Raw genomic sequence first — 18,943 nt, 5'->3', positions numbered from 1 at the left:
ACTTAGTCCTGTGAAATCTCATGATTTGGCATTTCTTTACATTTAGTTGGAGTTTATTTGTTGAGCACCACGAAAATAGTTTATTTAAGTTATGTTGGATAGTAATACAATCATCAATAGTGTTAATTACTCTAAAAATTTTCATGTCGTCAGCAAACAACAAAACTTCGACACCATTAAATATGTCAACAATATCGTTGATAAAAATGTTAAAAAGTATCGGACCCAAATGGGATCCTTGCGGGACTCCACTAGTCGCCTCAATGGTACTGGATGTGGTGTCACAAATTTTTACTGCCAATGATCTACCACTTAGGTAACTCTGAAACCATTTTAAAATCGATCCACAGAAACCCAACTTGGATAACTTATCGATCATGATTCTATGGTTCACCTTATCAAACGCTTTAGAGAAATCTGTATACACTGAATCCACTTGTTTACGTAAATTAAAAGAGTTCATAATAACATTTTCATATATAATAAGATTAGTCAGTGTTGATTTTGAAGGCATAAAACCGTGTTGATTTGGAATTATTATTTGATTGACAATTGAAGACATTTTTTGCAAAATTATTTTTTCGAAGAGCTTTGGTATTGCAGATTGTATACAAATCGGTCTATAATTTGTGACATCACATTTATCCCCACTTTTATGTATAGGTGTTAAGAAAGCAGACTTCCAATACTGGGGGAAATGTCCTTCACATAGCGACTTATTGTAGATTATATACAAGGGATATGCAAGGAAGTCAACACACTTTTTTAACAGTATTGTAGGTATTTTGTCAGGACCATAACTACACTTAGAAACTAGTTTTTGAATACTGTTTCTTATGTCAATCATCTCAATTTGAATATGAGATAATTGTATATTTATATTACTGCTTAAGTTGGTTACATAGTTAGTATTGTTGGTATTATTATTAGTTGTATCATCATAGACACTCTTGAAGAAGTCACTAAATAGATTAACTATATCTGTTAAGTTACTACCAGTTTTTACGGAATAATACATAAAATTAGGTAAATTTGTACTGTCATTTTTGAGGGATTTTGAATAATCAAAAATTTTTTTAACATTATTTTTTAAAGAATCCTCGATAGTTTTTATGTAATTGTTGTAACAAATTGTATTTTTTTTATTGCAGTCTTTTCTTAAAATATTAAATCTATCAAAATCTGACCAAGATCTGGATTCTTTGTAAGTTTTGTGTGCAGATTTCTTCATGTATATTAAATTAATTAAATCTTTATCATACCATATTGGGAATGATAATGTTCTTACTTTTGAGATTGGCACATGAGATTCTATAGCAGTATTTAAAATATTATAAAAGCTAACAATGGTATCTTCTAAATTATTTTCATTTAAAAATGTCCAGTTCACTTCCGAAAAGAAAGTACACATATTGTCATAATTTGCCTTGTTAAAATTACGAAAAAATTTCGATGTTGGATCGTTCTGATTCTTCAGTATATGCAAATCAATATTTATGTCAAGAATAGGGTGATGTTTATCCTGAGGAACAATTTCTTCGATAGACTTGTGCACAGAAACAGACACATCACTACAAAAAACTAAGTCTAAAATACGATTATGATAATTTGTTATATTATTCAATTGTTTTAAGTTAAGGAAAAAAGCCATTTCCACAATAGTTTTTTCTCGATCCGACAAGTCATTGCAGTTTGGGATTTGTCCAAATTCAGAATCTAATATCTCCCACTGAATGTTAGAAAGATTGTAATCCCCCATGAGTATGAATTTAGCATCAGGATATAAAAATTTCAAGCGCTCAACTTCATCGGTATGGTTTTGATACACTGATAAATCAGATAATGGTGGAATATAAACGCAACCCAATACAATTTTTGACCAGTTTAAACTAATTAACACGAAAATATGCTCGACATTTTTGCAGATTGTTTTAAGTTTTCTAGAAACATATTTCTTATTAACTGACACTAAAACACCACCTCCTCTTGTTTTGGGGCTTGTCGACTTGTTCCTGTCCAAACGGTAAGTATTGTATGAAGATAACCCGAGTTCTGCCGTGTTGATGTCCGGATATAGCCAGGTTTCTGTGAAGATTAGGATATCTTGTAATAGAGTAGGGGCAATTCTTGAGAAATCTGTTAACTTTGTGCACATTCCTCTTAAATTTTGGTATATACATTGAAGTTCCAATTGTTGGTTTAGTTTTTTGGTACAGTTGAGACGATTTTGGGTAAGGAATTTATATATTTAATTGTTAGATTTGCCTCTCCCTTATTGATTCTTGATTCCAATTCCTTTCTAAGTTCTGTCAAATATATTCTCTGTTTTGTTGTAAGATCCGATTTCAAGTTCAATCCGTTAGGTACTTTTGATTTAAGCCTTAGCAGTCGTTTAGCTTGTAAAGAATCCCGAAATTCGACTTTAATAGGTCTGCACACATCCGGTCGGTACTGCCCCAACCTGTAAATTTTTATGATGTCACCGCTGGAAACCGGTTCAATGTTATGGATCATTTGTGTAGTGCTTTTGGCATCATCTTCAATTCTTTTTGTTAGGGTAAGTGCCATACTTTCCGGTGAATTGTATATAATGACATTTTTAGAGCGTTCTTTTGTCTCCTCCAATTCAGAGATTGCTTCGATTAAGGTATTCTGGTTAAAGTTTGGTTGAGACTGGATGGCAGGTTGATTTTTTGCAATTTCTTTGTAACCTTTTAACTCTCCCTCTAAACTCGCCATTTCTACAGCCATTTGCCCAACCATACCCAAAAATTCAGAAAAAATTGGAGACAATTTTGAGATTTGCTCTTTATTATATTTATTACTTTGGTCATTAATCATTACGTTCAATTTTGTTACAATATTTTTTGCATTTGTTATAAATTGTTTTGCCGATACGTCGATGTTTGACATATTGTAAACTTTTATTTAATAAATGTTATAAATGATTTAATTACGGTCAAAGTTGCACACCCCTGGATTTGGGCTGCCGGCAATTATAAACTATATTTAAGTATGTAAGTAAAGTAAAGTAAAGTACAAAGTCCAATAATCCAATGCCCGGTAGTGATTGGTTATTTTGAAATGAGTGACCAATCACAGTAAGTCACCAGTACACAGCAATAATAAAACTATTTGTTTGGACAAATTTGTGATGGAAATAAGTATTTTTAAAAGTATTCTTTGCACTAGCGAACTTCACTCAACAACCTTCTAGAAGAACAGTCGGATACCACTCTTTTCTGTATTATCTGACCTTTTACTAACTGAAATTACCACTATTTACGTATTTTTTTCTTTGTAGAAAATTTGAACAAGTGCACACTTACAAGTATGTATGAGAACTGTGAAACGGTTTGCCTGTGCGTAGTATAAATCCTAGTGTTCTAAAAGATTTTTCAGTAATACTATCGATGTGACGATTAAAAGTTAACTTTTCATCTAAGAGGATACCTAAATCACGGACTGTTTCGACAGATTTAATATTTGTATTATTTAATTTGTAATTAAAATCGATGGCACGGGTCTTTCATTTGAATGTTATTTTTAGGCATTTTTCAGGGTTAAGCGATAGTTTATTATTTATACAATAAACCGACAGTCTAGTGAGGTCCTCCTGCATTTTATGACAGTCATTAGTATTTTCAATATTTAAGTACACCTTCATGTCGTCCGCATACATAATGTATTTAGAGTTATTAAAACAATCGCCTATATCATGAACATATACATTGAATAAAAGGGGTCCTAAGTGGCTACCTTGAGGGACACCAGATGGAAGCAAGGAAAAGTCAGAAGAGTGCCCGCCAACGACGACTGCCTGACTCTTTTTACTGATGTAAGAACCAAGATACGCAAAATAAACATCATCATTCCATGTCCGCGTGTTAGTTGGAGCATATGGTGTACACGGAAAATCCTGCAGGCACCTCTGTCGGCTGTCAACTTCTGCGCATCCTCCTAAGTCAGGCTCGTGTCCCGTAGTTCTGACATGAACTGCCGATGATTTGGCTACACTTCGGACCAGCCTAAAATCTGAATAACTTTTGAATGACTGAATATCGCAGATCATACAGATGGGTTAAATTGACAGGCATAAAGGTCCCTCATCGCCCTGCCACCGATGATGCACCCTCCCTGTTACACCGGTATAAGATGATCAGTATTACGTTGTATTATACCTACATACTTACCATACATACAAAATTGATTTATTACCATTGAAAAAAGACGCACTATCTAAATTACGCTATTTATAAAAAATATTGAATAATAAAGTAGACTGTTTTAATCTACTCTCCAAAATTAATTTTAATGTCCCCTTTTGCGTGACAAGAAATAAATATTTATTCCATCTGTCAGTCCGTAGCACTAACTATGCACAACACTCTTTCCTCTACCGTTCTTGCTCTAACTACAATGTTTATTTTTTCTTTCATAAATTGATATATTTAACACGCCCCTTAATTTATTCAAAAATAAATTAAGACTCATTCTTTCTGGCTGCGATACGATCCCATTTGCTATTTAATAATGCTCACACTTACTTACACACAAATACACACCTCCACAAAAGTGAGTACTTTGTACCACAATTCAATATGTATGATTTTAATTTAGAAACTTCGCTGGTCTGTCTTTAAACCGTACTTTTTTATGTTATTATATCATTGTCGACTGTTTGTTTCTGTAAAATAAATAAATAAATAAATGATACACATAAATATTTAAATAAGTTTTGTAAAGAAAATCTTTTATTAGCCTAAAACTGTACAACATAAAAATGCTATTAACAAAAAAATACTACCTAAATTATCGTATAAATAATATCCAGTGGATTGTTGATTTCCTTCCCGCGAATTGATTTATTTAAAAATTAGACTACTTTTTACAAAATAAACATCATCTCAAATTGAACACAAACAATATTTTTTAATATAAATGTAAATTAACCCTTACAGTGCCGACGAGCGCCGTCGCGCTCGTGTGTATACAAGTTTAACGTGCCACGAGCGCGATAGCGTTCGCAAAATCAGTTGCTGTTTAGCGCGCAGTGAGGAAGGTCCCTTGCACACATCGTTATTTTTTTCATTTTCCACGTATTACACCTTTTAAAATTATTATATTCTTACTAAATATTTTATTAAAAGGTCCAGAAAATTAAAATTTATCAAATCCAAGGTAAATGACATCAAAAACGAAAGTTTTCTTTGGCATTTTAAATTATATATTGGTAAAAAATAATGACACTAAAAGGATTAAATCGAAGCATATGCATAGAGTATACCGATCCGAAAAGACGTGTCACGTGATGTTAAACTTATTTAAAAGTTTATTGCAACAGAGAAGAAAAACATTTTTGAAAAGGGGATATGGAAGTCTGGGCATTTACAGGGCTTATGACCTGTCATTGACTTAAGTGGCCACTTTGCACACTGAGTAACATTCACATTTTTTGTATATATATGTGTTTAATATGACAGTTGATTTTGATAATAAACTGGAATGAAGTCCACGTGACAAATTAATCATATTAGCGCAAGTTCTTCCGATTTTAGTTGAGTTAGGTGCATTGCATTGTGTGATTTAGTATGGCGTAATTATTTAAAAAGGCGAAGAGGGGATTTCAGTACAATTCCATTTCCCCCGAATTCTAACCATTCTCGGTTTGAACTAATCTCTATGTGTCTGCAAGTGTTTACTCAAATTCGATCTATCTGAACTAGTATAGGTACACTTTATGCACGCATAAGGCTTCTCTCCGGAATGTCTCATCAAATGATTCTGCAAGTGCTGTTTACGGGACGTTGTGTAACTGCAGTGCATACAGGCGAACGGTCTCAGACCCGAGTGTGTCTGCAAATGGATTTTGAGAGTAAATTTGTGAGAACACGTGTAAGGGCAGATGGTACACGCAAATGGCTTCTCTCCCGTATGCGTGAGCATGTGATCAATTAAGTGATGCTTACGGGAGCAAGTGTAACTGCAGTGATCACACGCGAATGGTTTCTTTCCATAGTGATTGCCCACGTGACGCTCCAAGTTTGATTTATTGGAACAAGTGAAACTGCATTGTTGGCAAGAAAACGGTTTTATTCCCGTGTGCCTTATCAAGTGGCTTCTTAGATAGGCCTTCCTCGAGCACGTGAAGGGACACAGTTCGCATTTAAAGGGTTTCATTCCAGAGTGAATCACCATATGGTTTCTCAAGTTGTCTTTCTTGAGGCATCTGAAACTACATTTATCACAGGCGTGTTTTTTCAATTTACCGCTAGGCAGTTTTCTTTGGGACTTTGAATTTCGATCCTTTCTTGGCTGCTTTTTAGATTCCAGCTTTATATTTGAGTAAGATATGTCGATTGGTGAAGAAAATTCAATGGGATAATGTCCCGGTTCACTTCTCGCACTTGTTCCAGGCTCTACTTTGATTGTAGCTACATTAGGGTGATGAGTCGCGTCTAAAGTGGGACAAGTTAAATTAGTACCATTTTCTTCTTCATCTGCCCGCGGTTCAGTCTTGATATTAACCACGCCTAGTCGAGGTAAATCTTCCCTCGTGTCAGGAAACTGCATTGCGTTCTCCGTGCTACAAAATTTAGTATCTACATCATCCAGATCTGGGAATGGTTCCATCTTGACAGGAACGAATTCCATTTTATAATCCGCTGTACTTAAATATTACGCTTTGAATTTCCCCTGTTGAACTCTGAAACAACTGAGAAGCTTACGCATCAATTAAACATAAAAACAAAGTTCCAACATAAAAATAATAAATCTGCGTCCGGGCGGAATAAATAATACTACAGTTTTGTTTGTAAATTAGAACACGGGACGAGTGATTTCTACTTAACGGTTATTCACAGGTTAAACCCTGAAAATGGAAATTGAATAGGGATAAGTCTACCCCTCGATTTAGTTTTTTGAATTGTAATTTTTTTTTCTATGCGCCATCAGGGGCAGATAGGGAAATTATGGTGATCCAGTAATAATGGCACGATAGGCAAACGCGCTAAATAGTAGACGACTAAAGCGCAGACTAATCTTTATTTAGCGCTCTGTAGCTGCGGGACATTGTAAACGATTATTGATAAATTAAATACACTTCTAACTCATTTTTTGTGCAGTGTAAATAGGGGCTAGATTTCTAAACGTATGTGCGCTTTGAAGCTGCAAGACGTTTTGTAATCTAGCTCTTACATAATTATTAAAATTTAATCTTAATCGAAATGGGGAACTAGAATCCCAACCGACTTTGCGCTCTGTAGCTGCAAGGCGTGTTGGGATGCTTATTGTACAGCGCCCTTGAGGTGATTTTTACAAAAATAGCGCTTTATAAATTATCCTAAATAAATAAACTTTCGATTTACTTCTTCAGAATTATTAGCAGATTAGCTATCGAGGCAAAAACACCCGTCCAGGGTTCCGGCTCAACTTTACACTCAGAATAATAGGTATCCTTCATTCCGCTAGGACAGGAAATTTTCTGTATTCACATCACGAACATACTTCCAAATAAATAAAATCATTGAAAAAATGTGTGTATGTCAGTATAATCGTCAATTCGGTGTAATTTTAAGTACATTTCGGTACGAAAACATCTCAAACGAATATTGACTGGTTTTAAGGAAGCCAGGGACTGGAAATGCTGAAGAAAAATGCTCACCTGTGTTTTTATAATAAATTTTCCGTGAGCTGTCAAACGGGCGACAGCCATTTGCACGCCAATTGGATAGCGTCTCTCATAGACAACAATGACAGTATTGGTCATAGAGTAAATATAAGAGTATAAACAACAAAGGGCTTATGACCTGGCAATTGCTGGTTTGAGTGGCCACTTTGCGCGCTGTGTAACATTCATCATTTTGCCAATGTTTGAACATAAAAATAAGTAAACAAAAACAAACAAACCATCACGCCGGTTACCCGTAGGGACAGGCAGAGAGGAGAGAACGCCACATCACTTTGTCTTTGCATACAGACGTCGCTTCCTCTACATTCGTACATCTTCTCATGCACGCACGCCAATTATTCCTACTCTTGACATGTCCATCTTCGAGTATTTGATGGCTTTCTCGGTGTTCCTCGTTTTTTGCATCTATATTAACATTTGCATCGTAAATCATTTTGGTCGTTCTTTCGCATCCGCATTTCTTCAATTCTTAAATCTACTGATTTTAGTGAAGTCAAAGTGCTGAAACCTTTATTGCTGCAAAGAGATTCATCTGATCGAATTATTTCACACACTTAATTAATCTTAGAGTATATTACATAATAAATTGATAGGAAAAAAAAACGGTTTTTGTCTATTCCAAAATGTTTATAATCCATAATAAATTTATTGTCTACGTTCGATTGCAATGGCAATAAAATGGCTCCTCCAATCTGACAGTTTCTTCGGCTCCTACTTTGATTCATGTGAAAATTATACATCAACTCAAATGGTAAGCTTGTTATTTTTGAATTTTTAATAAATCAACTTATGTTTACTATATTCCCTTTGAGTTCAACGAAATACACAGCTTTCACAAGTAACTTGATCTTTAGAAATATTGAAGTATTTCTTATCTATATTGCCCAGGAATTAAACCAGAATGTCTCTTTTGAATATTTTTACCTGAAATACGCCACCGAGCAGAAAACACCCAACGTCTCTAGTATTTTACCTTTGTATTTATTTCGCCCTTAAATTACGGTTTTACGTACTGTTTTTGATTTTAAAGCGTTTATTTTACACTTTAATCTGGGATTTGGTATTTATGTTTTATTGATCTTATCTGTGTCCGGGGGCAAGGAAGAATACCGTTATATATGTAAAATATAATGTCGGCCTTGTGGTGTAATGGTCAGCGCGTTTGCCTACCATGCGAGAGGTCTCGGGTTCGATTCCCGACATGGTTGATATGAAACATTTATTCAAAAGGGTGTTTTCACAATATAATATTTCATAGTCCTTGGACTGGTACCTGAAGCGTGAGACTGATCATCTTATCTTCATGTAACAAAAAATCAAGATACGCTGCGATTGGTGTACCAATGCAGTGCCCTATGCACCATAGGTGCGGAAAGGGAATGATGATGATGTAAAATATAACAAGAGTCCTCGAAGAGTGTTTTCGGCTCGCTGGCTACTCAGGTGAAAATCCCAAACGAGGAAATCGACTGGAGAGAAGTCCGCCTCGTAGTGTTATGATTGACGCGTTCGACAACCATGCTTGAGGTTACAAGTTCGATTCCCGCTTGGCACGAAATATTTGTTGTCAACGGTGGTTTTCCACCGAAGTATTTAATTTTCCTCGGACTGGCACCTGAAGCGTATGACTGATCACCCTACCTACATGTAACGGTTGGTCGATATTCGCAGCATTTAGTGTATCAGTGCAGTGCCCTATTTATGTATTCATATTTTACTCTTACAAACTATAAACAATAATAAAAATAATGTGACCTCACTGGGGTGGGGTTGCCCGTGCCGAGGACACTTAACAATATACTTTTCTGAAATGTTTTTACATTTGAGAATAACGCTTATCAGTTCATCGTTTACCTCTTCGTTCTAACTCTCAAGGCACTCTCTTAATACCCATCCACAATTCCTCTTTCTTCTCTAACTCATATAGTGCCCATGCGGCTCAACTGTGGAATCATCTCCCATCCACCATCAAAGATGTTACTACATTATCTCTGTTTAAATCACGTCTGAAGAAACATCTCCTTTCTCTTCCTTAGTCTCTCATCCTTTCCTTTTTCCCCTTTCATCTTTTTTTCTTTTTCCCATTTAGTAATAGTTTTGATTTAAGGTAATTTAAAAACAAATGCGTTTATTTATATTTTTATATATCTTTAGCTTTTTAATCTTTTTTCTATTGAATTTGTTCTGTAACTTGAATTATAAAATTAAAACTTTTATTTTATCGGTTGGTTGGAAGAAATTGCCATTTGGCAATAAGCCCGCCAATGTACAAATAACATTATGTTCAAAAAAAAAAAAAAAAATAAAGAAGACTACCTTAATAAACAGAGATAATTAACAAAATATTCAGACAGACAAACTATGCTCCATCGGAAGTGGGCAGGGGTGCGATGATTGATGTTCACGTTTCTCATTTGTTACAGAGTTCCACCATAGTCATCAGAAGCAGATATATCAAAGTAAAGGAGATCATAAGATGGAATTTGTTCCTGTCAAGGCGGAATCAGCAACTGATCTAGACGATGTAGACGTAGATACCAATATTTGCACCACGGTGAATGCAGTTCAATTTCTTGACCCAAGGGAAGATTTACCTCGACTTAGCCTGGCTGATATTAAGACCGAGCCGCCGGCGGCTGATGAAGAAAATGGTACTCACACAACTTGTCCCACTTTAGACGGGACTCATCGTTTTAAGTTAGCTACAGTAAAACAGGAGCCCGGCACAAGTGCGGGAAGTGAACGGGGACATAATTGTGCTGAGTTTCCTTCTTCAATCGATATATCTTACTCAGATGTAAAGTCAGAATCTAAAGAATTAGGAAACGACCAGTCTAAAATACCCGACGGCAAAAAACACGCCTGTGATAAATGCAGTTTCAGATGCTACAAGAAAGGTAACTTGAGAGACCACATGACAAAGCACACTGGAATGAAGCCGTTTATTTGTGAGTTATGCAGTTTCGCATGCGGAAGGAAGGCCTATTTAAACAGACACATGGAGACACATTTAGGGAAGAAATCATTTTCTTGTCAGCAGTGTCAATATTCTTGCTCGAAGAAATCCAACTTGGAAAGACATGTACAAGGTCACTACGGAGAGAAACCATTTGCTTGTGAAAAGTGCAGTTACACTTGCTCCCGCAAACAACATTTGGTCGATCACATGCTTACTCACACGCGAGAAAAGCCGTTTGCATGTGACATGTGCTCCTACACGTGCTCTCACAAGTTTTCCCTCAAAGTTCATTTGCAGACACACTCGGGGCTAAAACCGTTTGTCTGTATTCACTGCAGTTATTCCACATCTCGTAAGCAACATCTGCAGACTCATATGATTAAACATTCAGCAGAGAAACCATTCGCTTGTGATGTCTGCCATTACACTTGTCGCTACAGATCTTCGTTAGATTTCCATTTCCGCGTTCATTCTGGTGAAAAACCATTCGCGTGCTTACAATGTGACTATACATCCTCTCATAAATCGAATTTAAATAAACACTTACAGACACACTCCGATAAAAAGTAGATTACAAATATTTATTATTAATTATTATTTGGAAGTTCTTTAATGATTTTAAATTATTAAAAAGTAATTTGGGTAAATTACGCAGGTAACTTGTGTAAATTAAATAAAGTAATCTTACAATCAGACAGATACATTTTAAAAACTTTTGTCTCGACAGTAGGGAAATATCACATACTACGAATACCGATGGAAATGTGGGAAATGAGTTTAGAAAAATGAATTCTATTTTTGAGATCCATATGGATATTGTGGAGAATGTTTTTATGCATCATTTTAAAAATTAAATTGTAAAAAAACATGTCTTTACAAAAACGCGACAGATTGAGTCTTTGTATTCTTATTTTTAGAGGTAGAGGTCAGTGCTATGCAAGCTCCTGACATCACTGCGACCTGTGAAGATTTATTATGACGGGTCCCCGTGAATAGTTCTCGCTCTCCGAGCCCATGTCTGTAAAGAGCCTGGTTACTGTTTGGAAGGCGAAAGTTCTCATCTTGCTAAATTTCCCCCTCCAAGCCCAGTATCGGGCTATTTAGGTAGGCGGCGATCTCTTTAACACCACCAGGTTTAACCTGTGGTCCCCCGAGGATGAGGCTTCTTTTATAATGTAAAGCATCACATTCGCATAGAATGCGTATAGGTGTTTCCTCATCTGCACTGCAGAACCTACATCTAGAAGTTTCGGAGAGGTTCATTCTAGCGCGGTGTTTGTTCAATCTGCGGTGCACTGGGCGGGCTCTAGTGATCACCCTCACTTGATTTCGGCTGAGCATTATTAGGTCAAAGGCAAAGCTTTGCGAGTATTCTTTTATCAGCTTCTTCGCATGGTGCTGACTAGGTACTTGTTGCCAAAGCATTACGCTCTGCTTCCTGGCCCTTGTAATTGTGATGTCTAGATTCGTGCCGATGCTCTATTTAAATTTAAGCGGTCGCAAACAAAGTTCAAAATTTAAACGAATCGTGAGTAGGTTGAAAGGCATGGCCAACGCAATGAACCGTTTTCGCGGAAATTTAAGATAATAAATAAAAATGTTATTTTTTTCTCGGCAGTATTTCATAGACCCTTGATAATTTAACTCTACCTTCCCGGTACACATTGCATCTAATAACTTTAATATCTCCATTAATATAATTAATGATGGGTTGAGATTTCCCCTATTCCTTCGTTATACATTTACGCATCGGAAAAAATGTTTTTTAAAATTAAATAATGAATTGGGAACATAAAAAGCGTTTTATCAAAAATCAGAGATATCACCGATACAACGGAAAGTTTACCAATGTGTCGCATGTTGCGTTCGTAGTTTTTACTCTTTTGAGTAATCCTAATATATAATTGTCTCGCACACTCTTTATGTCTCACTCTCGATAATACGGGTATATTTGGGAGCAAGAGAGACAATTTTTACGCGTCACACGCGCGAACAGCAAAGTTTCTTGTACTTCTCCCAGACGCCCGTTAGCTGCGTTAGTAGCTACCCGGCTTTCGTTGGGGGCGGTTTTTTTTTTTTTATTTTATTTTAATTTTATTTTTGCACCACAACAGGCCAGGAGGCCCAATTACAGCGGTGAATTACATCACAGAACACCCAGGCTTGAGAAAAATCACATTTAATTTTTGTGTTCTCACCGGGAATTGAACCCGGAACCTTCCGTCTGTGAGTCAAGCGTCTTGACCACTACACCACGGAGGCCGCCGCTTTTGCGCGCATTGAGAGCATAAATCAATGTTTTTTGCAATTAGATTAAAAATATCTTCACTTTTGACTTCAACTATAAATAATTGAAGAAATTTCTGATGAATATTTCACTTTTACCATTTAAAATCTCTCATTTTTTGCATGTGTTATGACACAGCACCGGAACGTGCGGGTGTTTTTAGGACAGTAAGGGAAAGGTTAAAATTTATTTAAAAAACGTGATATTTTCCTATTGCCACAGTATTTTTCATAGGCAATCTATTTTACTTATATAAATATCGAGTATATTTAGCACTATAAAATCCTTACCCCCAAGTACAAGAAGAGTAAGACTGATCATCTTACCTTCACGTAACAAAAATGATCAAGATACGCTGAGATTAGTGTACCAATGCAGTGCCATATGCACCATTAGGTGCGGAAAGGGAATGATGATGAAGCACAAGAGGTTGTCTCTTTTTCGGTGTGGTTTCATTTTTCTTCTGTACTATTTGCCTCAATACGCATTATTTATGTACAAATTGTACTTGTTTATAAAACACATTAAATTAATGAAAAAACTACATGTCTTTGTTGAATGTGAAAGGCTACAAGAATGTTTCTTGGTGGTTCATAGGGCACCTTACTTACCCATAGTGGTCAGGTTGGAGTCTCTCTGATGCTTTACTCAGTTGGAAAAGGTAGGGCTCATCTATGGACTTAAAACCCTGTGGTCAGTTTATACAAGATACATTTATTGACATTTTTGGCACATACAATAAAGAGGTATTTATTTATTTAACTCTTTATATACATATAAGGCCGGGCATATTGCTTTAAGGCAATTTCTTCCCACCTACCCAGATCGTTCAGTTTGAAAAAATTACAAGTACATAAACATATTGGATCTTACGATTTTATACAAAATTAAAAACAAAGATTAACAAATTAAATAATATGAAAAATAAACACTATACTATGGAGAGAGAAAGGGGATGGGAAGGAAAGAAGAAGGATAAAGGAACAACTTAAATATTTTGATTGTGACATTTCTATCTTGACTTAAATGTAAATAAAGAATGTCTCTAACATTAGGGGGTAGATTATTCCACAATCGAGCAGCTACTACTGTAAAAGAGGAGGCAAGAAAGTTAGAGCGATGAAATAGTATTAAAAGGGTTCTCTCGTTACTAGAACGAAGATATAGCCCGTGTTGTGATAGAGGTTAGAAGAGCTCTCACAGATACACATTGAAAGCCCCAGCCACCTACCCGAATCTGTTTTAAAGGACTTGTGGCCTCTTTTCAGATCCGCACATTGCAAAAAAAAAATCCAGCTTTAACAAACGGTAAATTTATTTATTTTTCCAAAAATGTCTTTGTTTTCAAAAGATTCGCGTATTTTTTTTTTTTTAATTTACAGTTACTGCTTTCAATGCCCCGATCGCCGTCAGAGCAACCTGTCAAGTATATACAGTCAATTTGTCGCCCTCAATCAAATTTTCTCGATTCTGACGGCGATGGGGTATGTTAGTTCATTAGCATGTTAGTAAACCAGAAGAAACAAGTCCGATCGGGAGAACCAAAACCGTTACCACCAAATAATTCAAACCGATAAGGACAAAAAAAAATCATTGATTATAAATTCGCTCCATTCCTAGCATCACCCTATTCAAGACGAAAACCTAGCATCAACCTATTCAAAATCTAGCATCCTTGTCAAGACATATCAACTAATCTATCAACCGACCTATCAACCTACCTTATTAACCCTACGCAATATGGAAACCCAATCCTATCCTATCCTATTAAATATATCTCAGATAAACTGGCAAAGTGGAATTGTGCCTTGATTACTGCTTATAATTCTTTCCGAAGTTTGCACCCTGATCTACAGGCTGAGGAACCGACAACCGCGGACCTTTTTCTCGGTCGCAAAGTCATACAATATGAACTAGGAATGGGCAATTATCATGGATTTTTTTATTGTCAAACAAATTAATGTAAAGAATCACAAGCCGATCGGTACTATTATTAAAATCTGTATAAAGGATTACATTCTAGTAGTTTAAATGGTGCCAAAAACAAACAATTCGTGACGTCATCCAGTATGACGTCTTCGGATGTTTTGTGACGTCATCGGATTTTTTTTCATCAATGTCTATGGATTTTATAGAATGTTGTAGATAGCTTCCTTTTTCTATGTGTATTTTGTTTACATTTACCTCGTCCTGTCACTTATCAAATGCTACGAGCTGTGATTTATATTTTCATGATGAATTGATAATTCAATTTATCATTGTCATAATAAATTAATATTAAGAAGAGGTTGAAAACCATAAAATAATAAAAGAAATTCGAGATGTAATCTGTTTTTACTTTCATCTGTCAGTGCCTGGAACTGGTGTTACAATTTTTTTATGTGAACTAACTATAAAAAAACTTATAACTAATATGAATAACCTAAATACTTAATTAATATATATAATTACAATTAAAATTAAGATAAATTATAAGGGGCATCATTCAGCAGTATTTAATGTGGAGGTTGCGTGAGGACAAATGACTAAAGGGAAAAATATTTTTCTTTCAATCTTCCTACAGCTTAAAGTGGGCTTTTAAGACCGATTCCTAAGTTATTAATTAATTTTTGGAAAAAATTATTTATCTTTTTTTTTAACGTCACCTGTGGTGCGTCCATGAAAGCTCTAAATGATATCTATTTTTATCTGGGATTCGCACCTATCCTATAAGAATATTGGAAAATACTGTAGAGCACTGCCATGGCTTCCAATTTTTACCGCCAGATGGGACTCGTAGTACTAAAATCAGAGTCTGTTTACAATGGGCAAGTAAACTTCAAAATGTTGTTCCGGATTTGAATATGTCATAAGCGACATAGTTACCGCATTTAGGGGTGATCCAGGTAGCGGAATTAGCTTCGTCGGCCGAGCTTGCATTGTTATTGTAAGCCGGCAGCCGAGTTGGGTTAAATTCTTAGAATTATTTGCCGTTGCTAGGTGAACGACAGACAGGTAGCACGAAAATGGCACACGCAACGCCCCAGGTATTATGTTCGAAGTCTCATAATTGATGGCGTTTTTTCATCAGCCGCAAAATAGCAGAGTATCAGGCTCTTTTCCTTATAAAGGAAAAAAAGTACCTAGCATTCTCAAAGCATGGATATTTCTCCCGAAAAACGGAGTTTGTCTTTGAATAAATTTTTGTCTGTTGGCTATGGTATACCGGAAATAAATGATTCATTCGAATCATTCGAGTTAGTCAGAGACAGAAACCAATACGTCTCCTATGGCATGTTCGCGTCAGAGTGTTTCCATACTTTCGTTTCGTTTCGTTTAATGTTTCCAAGTGTTCAGTTAATTCTGTTAATTTTAACGTTTTTCCATGAATCTAACTTTGAATAAAAGTATTAAAATATGTACTTAGGTGTTTTTATTTAACTATGAATTTTGAAAACCTCATTATAAGTTCTAGAGCGGTCACGTTTCAAAGTATAAATTTAGATATGTTTACGTTATATCAAGAAAAAAGTTTGTTTTACATCAATTCGCATTCATTTTTTTCTCTGTTTTCTTATGTGTAATATTAATATCTAATCTCTTTCTGAAATGAATTTATCAAATATGTTTGTGTACCTTATATTATATTATTGTCTTATTTATTTATTTATACTTTTACATTGTTTGTATTTTTTTTAATACATAATAATGTTCCCTCACCGTGCCGAGGGAAACATTTTACAAAACGTGAAACATGCCTTAAATTAGCTATTTAACAAAGTTAACATAATAATAACAACAAAAAAACGTAATTAATCCAACTAACCTAATTATCATTAAAATTAAAATTATTTATTAATCCCGCTAAGTCCGACGTGCAAATAGATAGGTCGACTGCGTTTCGTTTCTGTGTGGGGGGGGCAAGACGGGTAGGTGACCCATCGTTAATTATGCATAAGTTAAGGCTATTCGTCAAGTCTAAGATAGCTCTACCACTAGAATCTGAAGAATTACATCCCCATGAAATTGAATGGGCGTTAAAATCCCCCAAAAGAATAAACGAAGATGAGAGCTTTGTAGTAATAGAATCGAAGTACGAACTATCAAAATGCATTTTTGGAGGGATATATATAGAAACAAAAGAGATTCCCGATATATCTATTGCAACAACTTGGTAATTTATGTGTGTTGGTATGGTGATGTGAGTGAACGGAATTTCTGATTTGATCGATAATGCTGTTCCCCCTCTGCCATCAAGACGATCGTGTCGAACCGTCTTATAGCCAGGGATATTAAAAGTGAAATTTGGTGGAAGCCATGTTTCTGAAATTACAGCTATGTCAACATTATGTTCTTGAGGTAATGATATAATTTCGGATTTGTTTGAAACAGCACTTCTGCTGTTCCATTGTAAAATAGTAAATTGTTTTGAGTTAAGTATCCACTTCACCGCCATTTTTAATATTATGAATTAGAGAGTTAATTATAGGAATAAATGAAGCAGCGTTGGACGGTTGATATGAATTAGGATTTGAAATCAAAGTAGAAGTTTAGCAATAGAATCAATTAGACTAGAAATATTTGATGGAACAAGTTCTGATGATGTTGAATTCGATGAATTGTTTTGGGAATAAGCATTATTTTGAAGAGCACAGCCATCCGCAGGATTGGACGCCTGTCCATTCCGATAAGAGAGAAGTAATTCATGTTCCTTTGAATTCCATGCCTGAACATGTCTTGAATTTACAGCAGTAGACTTTATAGGAGTCGAAACCATTGTGATGGGAGTTGAAACGCGTTTAATATTTTTGGAAGTTTTTTCCGCATAGCTAATGGCAGATGTGGGATGTAAATTGGAAGCTTCCTTGTACGTCACATTACCAGCGGCCATTGTATGCTTTATATTCTTTTGTCGAGTCAGTTCTGGGCATGAAAAACTAGAGGCACTGTGCGAGCCATTGCAATTTACGCATTAAATGTTTTCAGTCTGGCATACTTCTCCGAGGTGAGATTCCCCACATTTGTAACACCTAGGGATCGATCGGCATTGTGTTTTCGTGTGGCTAAAGCGGCAACATTGAAAACATAAAATAGTTGGGAAAATATATTGCTCCACTTTTAAAGAATTATGAAACAAATAAACGTTATTGGGTAATGTTTGCCCCTCGAAAGTCAAAACAATCGACTGAGATGGTTTCCATGTCACAGTTTCACAAGATTTATCTTTATAATTAAGACGTCGAGCCTTAATTACCTTACCACATCCATAAGGGACCTCGATTGACTCAATAATTTCTTCAATTGTAAGATCTGTAGACACACTTTTTACAATTCCTAATTTGGTTACTTTAAATGACGGTACATAGGCTTTCAGGGAGTTAGTAACGACAAAGTTTGATGTTAAAAAATTGTTTGCTGCAACGGCAGTCTTAAATGTCAAGGAAATTTTAAATTTGTTTTCCACTCTCACACCTCCTAATATAGTGTTACATTATAGAAATGAGTGAAAATATTTCTTCGTTCGTTCTTCTTCGTTTTTTAAAGGCCTTTTCACCTCGGGTGTTCTGGCCATATTAATTTATATTTTAACTCCTTGAACAACCAACGTATCTAATATTTAGGGCTAGGAAATAAATGAAAACATTAAGAATCAAAACTCTATTTCCGATTTGGAACGAAATTCATTTTTAGCAATTCTACAGTAAGAACTTTCTGACCAATGTGATTTAATGAAAATTTATTTTTTTTATTCATAAATTTCATAAAAATTGCGTGTTTTTGTAAAATTCTAAACATATCTACTTTTACACATGTAGTAAATGTTATCACTGTAACTCTCCAAAACAAGAGACTAACTCTTGTGCTTGGAGAGTGACTAACACTGTTTTAGTTGTTTATTTATAAGAGTTTAAATAATTTTAAATACGAGTACTTAAAAAATAAAAATAAAAACATAGGATATATAAAGAAAAACCATAAAAATACATTCATACTAATTAAAATTTAATGTTGTTTTTACACGAGTTAC

General features: G+C 35.3%; 2 protein-coding genes across 2 annotated transcripts; one reads left to right on the top strand and one right to left on the bottom strand.

Annotated features, from left to right (window-relative positions):
- Positions 1-4,736: 4,736 nt before the first annotated feature.
- On the bottom strand, positions 4,737-7,731 carry LOC148275473 (uncharacterized). The gene is made up of 2 exons (XM_088235691.1): positions 7,664-7,731; positions 4,737-6,715 (listed from the first exon to the last, which is right to left on the bottom strand). Exon 2 carries the CDS (start codon positions 6,652-6,654, stop codon positions 5,674-5,676), a length of 981 nt encoding a protein of 326 aa, XP_088091817.1. The 5' UTR covers positions 6,655-6,715; positions 7,664-7,731; the 3' UTR covers positions 4,737-5,673.
- A 631-nt stretch (positions 7,732-8,362) lies between these two features.
- Positions 8,363-11,435, top strand: LOC148275472 (uncharacterized). The gene is made up of 2 exons (XM_088235690.1): positions 8,363-8,441; positions 10,114-11,435. The coding sequence occupies exon 2, from the start codon at positions 10,167-10,169 to the stop codon at positions 11,217-11,219; it is 1,053 nt and encodes a 350-aa protein (XP_088091816.1). The 5' UTR covers positions 8,363-8,441; positions 10,114-10,166; the 3' UTR covers positions 11,220-11,435.
- Positions 11,436-18,943: the final 7,508 nt, after the last annotated feature.

The sequence above is a fragment of the Micrasema longulum genome, unplaced genomic scaffold (genome assembly GCF_059751315.1).
Source record: "Micrasema longulum isolate JH-2025_06_02 unplaced genomic scaffold, ASM5975131v1 h1tg001416l, whole genome shotgun sequence".
Lineage (NCBI taxonomy): Eukaryota > Metazoa > Arthropoda > Insecta > Trichoptera > Brachycentridae > Micrasema > Micrasema longulum.
The sequence above is the reverse complement of the archived record's forward strand: the minus strand, read 5'-3'. Positions and strand labels throughout refer to the sequence as shown.

Bases quoted from the DNA above. Each gene is read 5' to 3' on its own strand.
- LOC148275472 (XM_088235690.1), top strand. From the start codon at position 10,167: ATGGAATTTGTTCCTGTCAAGGCGGAATCAGCAACTGATCTAGACGAT.
- LOC148275473 (XM_088235691.1), bottom strand. From the start codon at position 6,654: ATGGAATTCGTTCCTGTCAAGATGGAACCATTCCCAGATCTGGATGAT.